The following is an 11,177-nucleotide window of genomic DNA, read 5'->3' as shown; positions in this document are numbered from 1 at the left end:
AGATTTTAATTTTGCACATAAAGTATGTTACTCTCTTCGGACCAGTGTTTCTTAAAGTCTCTCAGTATAAGTAAAACAGTTTAAATTTCCCTCAGTAAAGGATGTAACTCCCTCCTTTGCTTTTATGACTTACCATTTTTGAAGTTTAAACAGTATTTGATGCATAATCAAGAAAAATGTGAGTAGATGGGAAAATTTTGAAAATAATGTTTAAGGTATTTTCTGCACAGTTCATAAAACTTATTAACTGTTAGATGTGTAGAATCCAGGAGCATTTTTTATTGCTTATTTTTTTGTTGTTTTTTGGAAATGAAGCGTTGAACCCTGCAGCTCAAAAGAATTTACAGTTGCCTTCTAATCTGATTTTTACATACAGGTTTTTGTAAGAGATCTATAAAAAATGGAGCATTTGTTATGCCAGTGCTTATTTTGCTTTGTGTTTCAAGTTTCCTCTCTTTTAAGTAAGAAATGGCAAATAATTTCACTGATATTGGGTACTTTACTTGAGTTTTAAACAGGTGTAATAGCTTGATACTTTTGGCTTATAATTTATTTTTTGCTATGAGTATAAAGATATATTTTTAATTACTTACAGAAAAATGGTGGAAGCAGATCAGCCTGGGAAACTGTTCATAGGAGGCCTCCATGCTGACACCAATGAAAATTCTCTTGAAGTGGTATTTGGGAAATATGGTCACATTATGGAAGGTAATTTTTAGAACCAATATATATATCTATTCAAAGCAAATGTGTATTAAACATACACCACTGGACAGCTAGGTTATAATGCTTTTTCTGTTTTTAACACATGAGCACTTTTTATTTAAGTTTCTACTTTTTATTAGGAAAGCACTGGGCAATGAGGGAAAGTGTACACCTTAGGGGCTCCTACTACTGAGAAGGGAAAAAAGCAGCGTTATTTTCTTCCCCCGACCCGTGCTTTGCAGCATGCAGGGTCTTAGTTACCTGACCAGGGATCAAGCCCACACCGAGTGGCATGCGGCATGTGGATCTTAGTTGCCTGAAGAGGGGTCAGACCCGTGTCCCCTGCATTGGGAAAGTGGAGTCTTATCCACTGGACCACCAGGGAAGTCCCAGGGCTTTTTAAATATACTGTGGTCATAGGACATGAAATGGGAAGAGAGATACTAATTGTAGAATGGTTGAAATTATTGACTCTATTTTTAAAATACTGGAAATGATATAAAATGGAAAGGGTTTTTTTGGTTTATGTGTTTTTGTTTTTTGTTTCAGTGTTAAGTAACTTTCAGGAGGTTGTTACTGTACTGTGTCCATAACATCAAATTGAGTTAAGGAGGCCTTATGAGAAATTGTCAAAGGATTGATTATTTTGAAAATATGAAAAGTTCAATTTTATGTGAAATTTTAAATTAAAAAGATTTATGTGTATTACAGTTATTTTGATGAAGGATCGGGTAACAAACAAGTCTAGAGGCTTTGCTTTTATTACTTTTGAGAATTCTGCAGATGCAAAGGATGCTGCCAAAGATATGAATGGAAAGGTAAGAGTCTTTTAATAATATTTTGTGTTCTCCATTTAGTACTATTTCTAGATTGTTTCTCTTTTTTCTAATTTTTTAAACTAACATAATGCCATATAAGCCTTCACTCTCCTTTTTGTCACATAAGTACTGGATTGTCTGGTTGGAAAGAGATTGAAATTAACATTAGCTTTAACAATATATTTTAAACCTGTTTTAGCATTCAAACATAAAAGTAAATAAGTTTTAGCCTGTAGAGCTCTCCCCAATATCCCATATTGTTTCTGGTTTTTTTTTTGCTGTACGCGGGCCTCTCACTGTTGTGGCCTCTCCCGTTGTGGAGCACCGGCTCCAGACGTACAGGCTCAGTGGCTGTGGCTCACGGGCCTAGTCGCTCCGTGGCATGTGGGATCTTCCCGGACCAGGGCACGAACCCGTGTTCCCTGCCTCGGCAGGCGGACTCTCAACCACTGCGCCCCCAGGGAAGCCCAAAACTGTACTTTTAATTGCATATTTGCTCCAAGATTTTTTTTATATTGTAGGTAATATTTTTCCCATTTTATATTGCAGGTAATATCTTTTTATATTCATCATACTGTGAATTGTTAATTGTTAAAATTACCTCCAGTGCTTCTCAGTTCTCATAGTGTGGAACACATACATTAATTCCCTTTCTCTATAGCTTGGTTTCTGGTATGCTGCAGGCACTTGGCACATGTTGACCCTTTTACTTTACTTTCATATTTTAAGGTATGGTAGTACCTAAAAGTTGACTTTGACTCATGATTTTATTTTGGGTGCAGAGATAAAGTTGCGTTATGAAGAACAGTTGATGGTGATCCGCCACCCCCATTTTCTTTGTTTTCAAGCACAAGAACGCGTAGTCTGTGTAGACATTAGTCTTCACTTCTTTATTCAACAGATATTTTATTGGCAGGCATTGATTTAGCAATTGATTAATGGTTGTGGGTAAGACAAAATACCTATTTTCTTGGACAGTTGTGTTCTAGGGTGAAAGATGAGAAGCATACAAGTAAAAATAAATGCAATTTCATATGCAAAAATATTAAGGGAAATAAAGTAAGTAATTTCATTAGAGCTTAAGGGGAGTGGTGGACACTATTTCTATACATATAGATCTAACAATGTTATATCCTGAATGTTGGGAGGGAGGCAGCCATTCATAAGTCTATGGGAAATATTTTGGACCCAGAAACAGAAAAGGAGGCCCTAAGGTGGGAACACATGGCTGTTGAGGCTGTTTGTATTGGGCCAGGGCCCATCCATATCCACCAGAAGTCTTAGTAGGAATTCAGCATTTAAAATTGTTTTCCAAAAATAACATGAAACAGCTAGAGTGTTTTATGTAGAGCAGTTATATGATGATTTGAATTATGTTTTCAAAAATCACTTTGGCATCTATAGAAGGTTAATTTAGGAAGCTGTTGGAAGATTAAGAAATGTAAGCATTTCTGAAACATAAGAATATGAAGTAGTATTATAATAAGTTACTCTTTGGGGACATGTTTAAACAATTGAATAAGGCAAGAGATGTTAAGGACCAAATAAGTGCTCTATTTAAAAAAAAAACCAGGGAAATTATTAGAAGTAAATACAGAACAGCAATCATGTTGGAAAATTTTCTTTCTCTTAATATTTAATAAATGCTAAAAATAATTAGAGTAGGAATAACCGTTTTGAATAATGGATAATTCCATTATTCCAATGAATAATTTTATTTTTTAAATGACACGTATACTTTTATATACCCTTGGGACACTGAAAACTTTGAATGGTAGAAGTACAGAAATGAAGTGAGTTTAGTTATCCATTATAGAAAATAAAAGGGTATATTCTCTCATGATAAGTGAGAGGTATTAATCTTCTTTTAATACCAGAGGACATTTCAGGGAGCTGTAACTGCCAATACATACACTTTGTGTTGGATGACTTACTGAAAGACTGTTACTAATTAAATCTCATTTATTTGGCACGGTGAAGGACACAATCATTTCAGAAGAAAATGTTTGCTTTGTGGAAAAAATACTGATCTTGAACTAGTGCAGTAGTAAATAAATTTGATGTAATGTTACTAATGTTATACTTAATCTTTTTAGTCTTTGGATGGAAAAGCAATTAAAGTAGAGCGAGCCAACAAACCATCTTTTGACAGCGGTGGTAAACAGAGACCACAACCTCCTGCAAGAAACAGGGGCCATCTGAGAAATCCGAGACATGGAAGAGGAGGAAATGGAAGAGGAGGAAATGGAAGAGGAGGAAATGGAAGAAGACGAAATGGAAGAAGACGAAATGGAAGAAGACGAAATGGAAGAGGAGGAAATGGAAGAGGAGGAAATGGAAGAGCAAGAGAGCATCCCTCACGTGGAGGACACTTGGGTAATGTTTTAAAATACAAGGCTGCAGCCATAGGACCGAAAAATCGTAAGTTTAACTGTATAGAAACATCTCAGTTTTTATTCCATCCTTTATGAGCAAAGTAGTCTGTAAGAATTATTAGATGATGAATTACATTGATAGTCAGAAGTATTTCTAAGTGGTAAAGAATTATTGTAGTTATAAAATGACTTAACTAGATAATATGCAAAAAGTTAATCACCTTATAGGGAAATAGCATAAATTTTAAACTAAATTCAGTCTCTTTTACCATTATTACTAATTGCCTCTTTTCTTCAAGAAGTTTTCTACAGAGTGTACTACTATCGATCATACATTAGAATTTTTCACTTTAGGGCCAATAACTTTATATGAGTTTAAGTCAATGATTCATTAATAATCTATTAAAAATACATTGATTAATTTTATTCTGAGAGTAGACTTATTGCATCATAAAAATACTAGAGAATCTTGAAAACTACACCACGGAAAATAAAAGTCACTCAGAATATCCACAATTCAGGGATAAACACTTCATATTTTAGGTTTCACCTTGCAGTATTTGTCTTAAGTGTATGTGTTCAGAAATCTAAGCAAATCTCCATTGTCGTTTTGATATGAGGCTTTCCTCCCTGGGTCTGTTGTTTGCATTTGGGGGAAAATACCTTAGGGAAATAAATAGGGCTTTAGATTCTAAAAGGTGTCTTTGATTCAGGAAAAGAGTAAAAACCTCTGCTTCAGAAACATGTATGTTTTCTTTCTGTGTGTATTAGAGGAGAAAGTTGTTGAAAATATATTTTTTGAATTTTTTCAGAGAAGTTTTCTACTTAGTAAGAAAAGGAGGAAAAGCACTTTGTATTTCAAAAACTTCCATATATTTAACAACCTTTGCTTCACCTATTAACCATAACCAGTCTTCAGAAATAAAACATTTGGTTTCTTTTTGTGTTAATTAGATGTGTGAATTTTAGGAAATGTTTTTTGAAAGTTCAGTTAAAGGGTGTGCCCATTTTAAGATAACATAGTTTTGTTCTTTTCCCACTAACTTGATCTTGAGAAAAGTTTACCAGTTCGTATTCTGCCATGTGTAAGAATACTCATTTTTTCTTGCCTGTGGCACTACAGGGGAATTGGAATATATCTAAACATCTTTCTGGTTAGAAAGATAAAACATAAATTTTCAGTATTTAATGTGCATTTCTTAAATACTATTAAAATTGAACGCAACATAGCCCTTTTCACTGAAAAATCAACATTAAGAGTTGATCTGTGAATAACGCAGGCTTGAACTGTGGGTCAACTTACAAGCAGATTTTTTTTTCAATACATACATATTACATCACTACGTGATCCAAGGTTGGTTGAATCCATGGATGCAGAACTAGGGGTACTGGGCCAACTGTAAAGTTATAAGCAGATATTCTCCTGCAAAGGGGGTTGTTCGTATGTATATACTTAACTGTTAGGTAATGCATTTTTTATTCATCTTTTTTATTTTTAATGTTTTGATCTATACCTAGGATGGAGCGGCTGGGCCCATGGGCCACGGCCGCTGAGCCTGCGCGTCCAAAGCCTGTGCTCTGCAACGGGAAAGGCCACAACCGTGAGAGGCCCACGTACCGCAAAAAAAAAAAAAAAGCTTCCTTGACACCAGAATTATATAACTAATAACTTATCATCTTCCTCCTAAACTGATCAAAAATTCAGGTTTACATTTAATTTATCCAGGTTTTTCTGTACTCTCTCTCTTTTCCCCAAACTGCTTTCATACCAGTGGTTCTTGAATTTCTTGCTAGATTTTCCAAACTGACTTTTACAGTAAGTCTTTGAACTGTACTAACTTATGTGTCATATGAGCAAACAATCTTACTGGTTTAGACAAATATGAAAGCTGAAGACTGGGGTAATTGTTTAGTGAAAATTTATAACAATAAGTGAAACTTGACCAATGAAAAAATGTTGATTCTAGTTAACTAAAAAGATTTCATTTAAACACAGGTTGTGGTGGATATACTCCTAGTCTCAATGCGAGTTCTTCCAGGGGACCCTTTCCAGTTAAAAGAGGACCATCTTCGAGAAGTGGAGGTCCTCCTCCTAAAAGATCTGCTCAAAGACCAAGCAGTAGTGGGATGGGAAGACAAGGTAAATGCTATGTAATGCAGAGACAGTTGATTCTTATTAATGAAAGTGAGCTATTTTAAACAGAATGTTTAAGCAAAATGGAAAGTGAGAAGTATATGAACATGTTTACCAATCACTAATTTATTGATTGATTTGTGGTTGGGAAATAATCTTTTAGTTTCTAATTATACATGTAGTAGGTGATTAGCAGTGCAGTGGGGAAAACATTGCTTGTATGTCCATGTTTGCTATAGAATTCCTCTTAATTTAAGTTGTTGCTAACACTTTTTGGTTAGTAGGCTTCTTTATCACATAGTTTCAATATCAGAATTTTCATGAAAACTATGTCCTGTGAGAGAATGTTCTGGTCTGTAGAGTAGTTTAGCTATGTATATTGGCCACGTGGTTTTTTATTTAATTATTATAAACAATAACTGAAACTTGCCATATGAACTGTAGTTTGTGCTCTTAACTTTTTTAGCACTGTTTTCTGATCCTTAATATGGTACGGACTTGAAACAGTCATTTTCAAATTGCCATTTTATGTGTAGAATATTAATGAAGCCAAATGTAGCACGGTATTGACTTCAAAATACAACAGAAGCTAAGAAGCCTACCCTTTCCATTATTAGATGGTTAGCCTAGTGAACAAACAAGAGAAGAGAACAAACAACGTCCTAGTGACCTCTAGGAATTAGGAATAAGAATTAACACATGAAGAGAACATTATTTATGGGAGATAGTTTCATATTTTGGAAGTGGTACAGTGTTTTTCAAATGAGCCCTTTATTGCTAATAAACAATAGAAGTCACTATTGCTATCATCATAAAAGGTCAATAATTAAGGTTGTACACATAAAGGAGAGAGCCAACCACTTGGTGATTGAATATGTGACAGTAGTTACCAAAAATTAATTATTTGCTCAAATTTTGAGAAGTTTTCCCTACTGCTGGTAATTGAAAGGGTATGTGAAATGTATAGGGAACGGGAGATGTACCGAAAATAAAATGTTCAGTGGTATCATTTAAAGGGAAACAAAAATGTGCATAAATGGAATTTTAGAAGGAGTAGTTTTTTAAAATGATTTTGGAGAGAGGAAGGATATCAGACTTTTGAATTTTTCCTGGAAACATTACTGTCAATTTTGAGATACTTAAACACAAGCATTTTTAAATTAAAGGCTCAGTATCACGTGGAAGACATTATGGAGCTTCTCCTCACAGAGAGCCAGTCTCTTTTCGGAGAGTTGGCTATATGTCACGAAGAGATGGTGGTTATGCTTCTAAAGATAGGTAAGAAAAAACACAGTATATGAATTAAGCCATGGTTAATTTTGTTGTTCTTGCTGAAATTTACCTAACACGAAATTGAACATTTAAAAGTGAACAATTCAGTAACATTTAGTACACTTAACAGTGTTATGCAACCACCAGCTCTGTTCAGTTCCAAAACATTTCATTACCCCAAAATAAAATTAATAAGCAGTCACTCCCATTTTCTCCCGCCTTGTCCCTGGTAGGTGCCCATCTGTGTCCTTATCTATGAATTTATCTAATCCTGAATATATCATACTAATGGAATCAAACACTATGTGACCTTTATTATCCAGCTTTCCCTTAGCATAAATGTTTTCAAGGATCATTCATGCTGTAGCATGAATCACTACTTCTGATCTTTTTTTTTTTTTGGCTGACTAAATATTCCATTTTATGTGTGGTTAACATGGTTTGTTTATCCATCTGTGTGGGTTATTCCCATCATAGTGCTGTCATGAATACTCCTCTACAAGCATTTGGGTACCTGTATTCAATTCTTTTTGAGTGTATATATACTTAGGAGTGGAATTCCTGGGACATATAGTAATTCTTTAATTTTTTAAGGAACTGCTAATCTTTTCCACAGAGCCTGTACTATTTTACATTTCTGCCACACACATACATGATTTGTTTCTCTGCATCTGCACCAGCACTTGATATATTCTGTTTGTTTTTTTTAAATTATAGCCAGTCTGATAGGTGCAAAGTAGATATTTCATTTTGGTTTTGAATTGCATTTCCCTAATAAATACGTTGAGCAGCTTTTCATGTCCTTGTTGGTTATTGTGTATCTTCCTTGAACAAAAGTATATTCAAGTCCTTTGCCCGTTTAAAATTTTTTGTCTTTCTGTTGTGTGAATTCTTTATATATTCTGGATATTATAAGTTGCATTTAAAATTTTATCTGCTTTATTTAACTTATTCAAGCAGAGCTTATCCAAGCTCCCGAGACAGCAAGGATTATACTCCACCACGTAGAGTCAATGCATACCGTTATTATGGACATTCAAGTTCTTGGAATGATCATCCCTCTGGAGAACATAGGTAATATAAAGTTTTGTGTTTTTATCAAATAAAAACATTCTTTTAAATTATGTGATCGTGACACGTAATTTAAATCTATGACATTCTTTTAAATTTAGTGATCGTGATGGCTGTGGTGGAAGTCGTGATAGAGATTATTCTGAATATCGAAGTGGAAGGTCTTACAGGGATTCATATGGGAGTTATGGTAAGAGTCCAGTTACAACCTGTAAATCATAGAATTAGACTTAACCAGATCGTTGTTTACTCTAATTTTACTTCAATTCCTCAAAGGTAAAACTATGTTTAGCATGGCCTTTTTGATAAATTAAAGACCTTTGAATTGTTTTCTTAATAGCTCACTTAAAATGCAATGAAGGGTAAATTGACAGTCTCATCTTTTTTTCTCATTACAGAAAAACTATTTTAACATTTTTCTTTTTTTTTTTGCGGTACACGGGCCTCTCACCGTTGTGGCCTCTCCCACTGCGGAGCACAGGCTCCGGACGTGCAGGCCCAGTGGCCGTGGCCCACGGTCCCAGCCGCTCCGCGGCATGTGGGATCCTCCCAGGCCGGGGCACGAACCCGTGTCCCCTGCATCGGCAGGCAGACTCTCAACCACTGCACCACCAGGGAAGCCCCTATTTTAACATTTTCAAATAATCAGTAGAGTGCTATTAAAAGTATGAAGCATAGGAACGTTATGAAAGTGAGAATTTCAGTCCATTTTCAGAAAATAACATTTACTTTAAAATAAACTACTTAGCCTGAAAAATATTGCTCGCTCTTTTAAATAAATGTGAAAGCCCTTCACTGTCGCTACATAGTTTATATTTTCATAGCAGAGACAGATAAAGCTTATCTTTTCAAATATTTAGCACTTTAAGTCATGTTATATGATACCAGAAAAATTTGTAATGTTTAAATTTAGTTTATGAATCATTAACTTCACAGGTGACTCCCGTGGTGCACCAGCAGCACAAAGGGCCCCTGTGACTTACGGTGGAAGCAGTCGCTATGATAGCAATACAACAGATGGATATGGAGGAGGTCCGGAAGGTTACTCAAGCAGCCAAACTAATACTTATTCAAGTGGTCGTGAGCGTGGAAGACAAGAACAACCAGGGTTTCCACCCTCTGTGAATGGGGGCTACCTTGCTCCTCGTGACTCATACAGTAGCTCAGGTTGTGGGGCTTCCAGGGGAGGTTATGCGGGAAGCCAATATGAATGAGAGGGCCAAAGCAGATATTAAAAATAACACTCAGTTATGTACCAAATGTTCTTTACAAAGGAAAAGTTTAAGTTGTTTTCTTTAATTGATGCTTGATTGCTACTAAAACAAAAATGTTGGTTTGGGGGGAAGAGGCATATATTAACTTTCCCTTTATGAATATTCAGAGAAAATGACAACATGGAATTATTCAAAGTACTTTCATAGTTGTTAATGCTAGTTGAAAAGTAGAAGTTGTGTTTAAAATGTAATGCTCAGAATTTTCAGAGTAAAAAAATTTCATGAAATATTTCTTGTTAATTATACTGCTGAGTTAAACAAGCATAAAACTTTTGTTTGGAGGATGAATTGTGCTGTTTGCCTAAACTTTTCCTTTGTGTCTTTGAACATGAATGTATTCAAAATTAAGCAATGTGTTATTTCTCCATCGCAAGCTGTGACTGTTTTCCAGTTAGGCTAAACAAATTACATGTTCCTTTTTGAAAGCTTAAACATATAAAAGGTTTGAGAAGTCTCCAAAAAGGCTGAAAAACAATGTTTACATTATTACTGACATTCTATGTGCCTTTATCCTTTTAAAGCAATAGTATAGGGCTTCCCTGGTGGCGCAGTGGTTGAGATTCTGCCTGCTAAAGCAGGGAACACGGGTTCGAGCCCTGGTCTGGGAGGATCCCACGTGCCACGGGGCAGCTAGGCCCGTGAGCCACAACTACTGAGCCTGCGCGTCTGGAGCCTGTGCTCCGCAACCAAAAGAGGCCGCGATAGTGAGAGCCCCGCACACCGCGATGAAGAGTGGCCCCCGCTTGTCACAGCTAGAGAAAGCCCTCGCACAGAAACGAAGACCCAACACAGCCATAAATAAATTAATTAATTAATAAACTCCTACCCCCAACATCTCCTTTAAAAAAAAAAAGCAATAGTATAAATGAAAGGAAAATTTACACATGTGAATGTAATGAGTTTAAGAAATCTTGAGGTTAAGTATCTATTTTCTGATTCATGTTCAAGTGGCAGATGACCAACGTGGGAATAATGATAATAAAACCAATTTTCCATTAAATGTAAATGGAACCAGTTAACTTTTCTGAGTATATATCTTAGTGAAAGTTAGTACCCCTGGATTGTAAAACATTGGGAAACGTTTCAAGTACTACTGTTTTTAACTTTATTTTGGCGTGCCTGTGCCATTGGAGCCAGGAGTTCCCGCTCCAAAATCAGAAAATCAGAATCCGGTTTGCCTCGGGACCTTTAACCACTGGGAACTCTCAGAAAATGTACAAGGAAATGCATGGTGGCCGAAGTTGCTGGATACTTTTCTTCCAGGGGACAGAGAGCCCGAAGCTCTGTGGCATGAGAGGGGAGTGTCCGGCAAACCCAGCTCTTTGCTAGACTTGAATTCCTTTGCTCAAGAGCAGAAAAGCCACGCAGTGAAGAGCTCCGTCTGAGTGTCTGTCTGTCTCCCCTCTGTCTTTCTGTGTGTGTGTGTCTGTGGTGTGTGCATGCGCGTTGTTGTTTCTGTATGTATCTGCTCCCTCCGTCTGTGGCCCACTCTCCTGGGATCCCCTCTGGATACTTAAACTCTCCGAGA

General features: G+C 36.1%; 1 protein-coding gene across 2 annotated transcripts; it reads left to right on the top strand.

Annotated features, from left to right (window-relative positions):
• The first annotated feature begins 599 nt into the window (after window positions 1-599).
• Window positions 600-9,589, top strand: LOC132419229 (RNA-binding motif protein, X chromosome-like). 2 transcript variants are annotated; one of them, XM_060003230.1, is made up of 9 exons: window positions 600-708; window positions 1,417-1,523; window positions 3,620-3,716; window positions 3,837-3,899; window positions 5,895-6,038; window positions 7,199-7,310; window positions 8,253-8,378; window positions 8,477-8,565; window positions 9,312-9,589. In XM_060003230.1, the coding sequence occupies exons 1-9, from the start codon at window positions 600-602 to the stop codon at window positions 9,587-9,589; spliced, it is 1,125 nt and encodes a 374-aa protein (XP_059859213.1). The 2 variants fall into 2 exon arrangements, with proteins under 2 accessions (XP_059859213.1, XP_059859212.1); XM_060003229.1 differs by having other exon boundaries at window positions 3,620-3,747; window positions 3,844-3,899.
• The last annotated feature ends 1,588 nt before the right edge of the window (window positions 9,590-11,177 follow it).

This window comes from Delphinus delphis, chromosome Y, assembly GCF_949987515.2.
Source record: "Delphinus delphis chromosome Y, mDelDel1.2, whole genome shotgun sequence".
Classification (NCBI taxonomy): Eukaryota; Metazoa; Chordata; class Mammalia; order Artiodactyla; family Delphinidae; genus Delphinus; species Delphinus delphis.
Note: the sequence above shows the minus strand (reverse complement) of the source record. Positions and strands in the feature narration are given on the sequence as shown.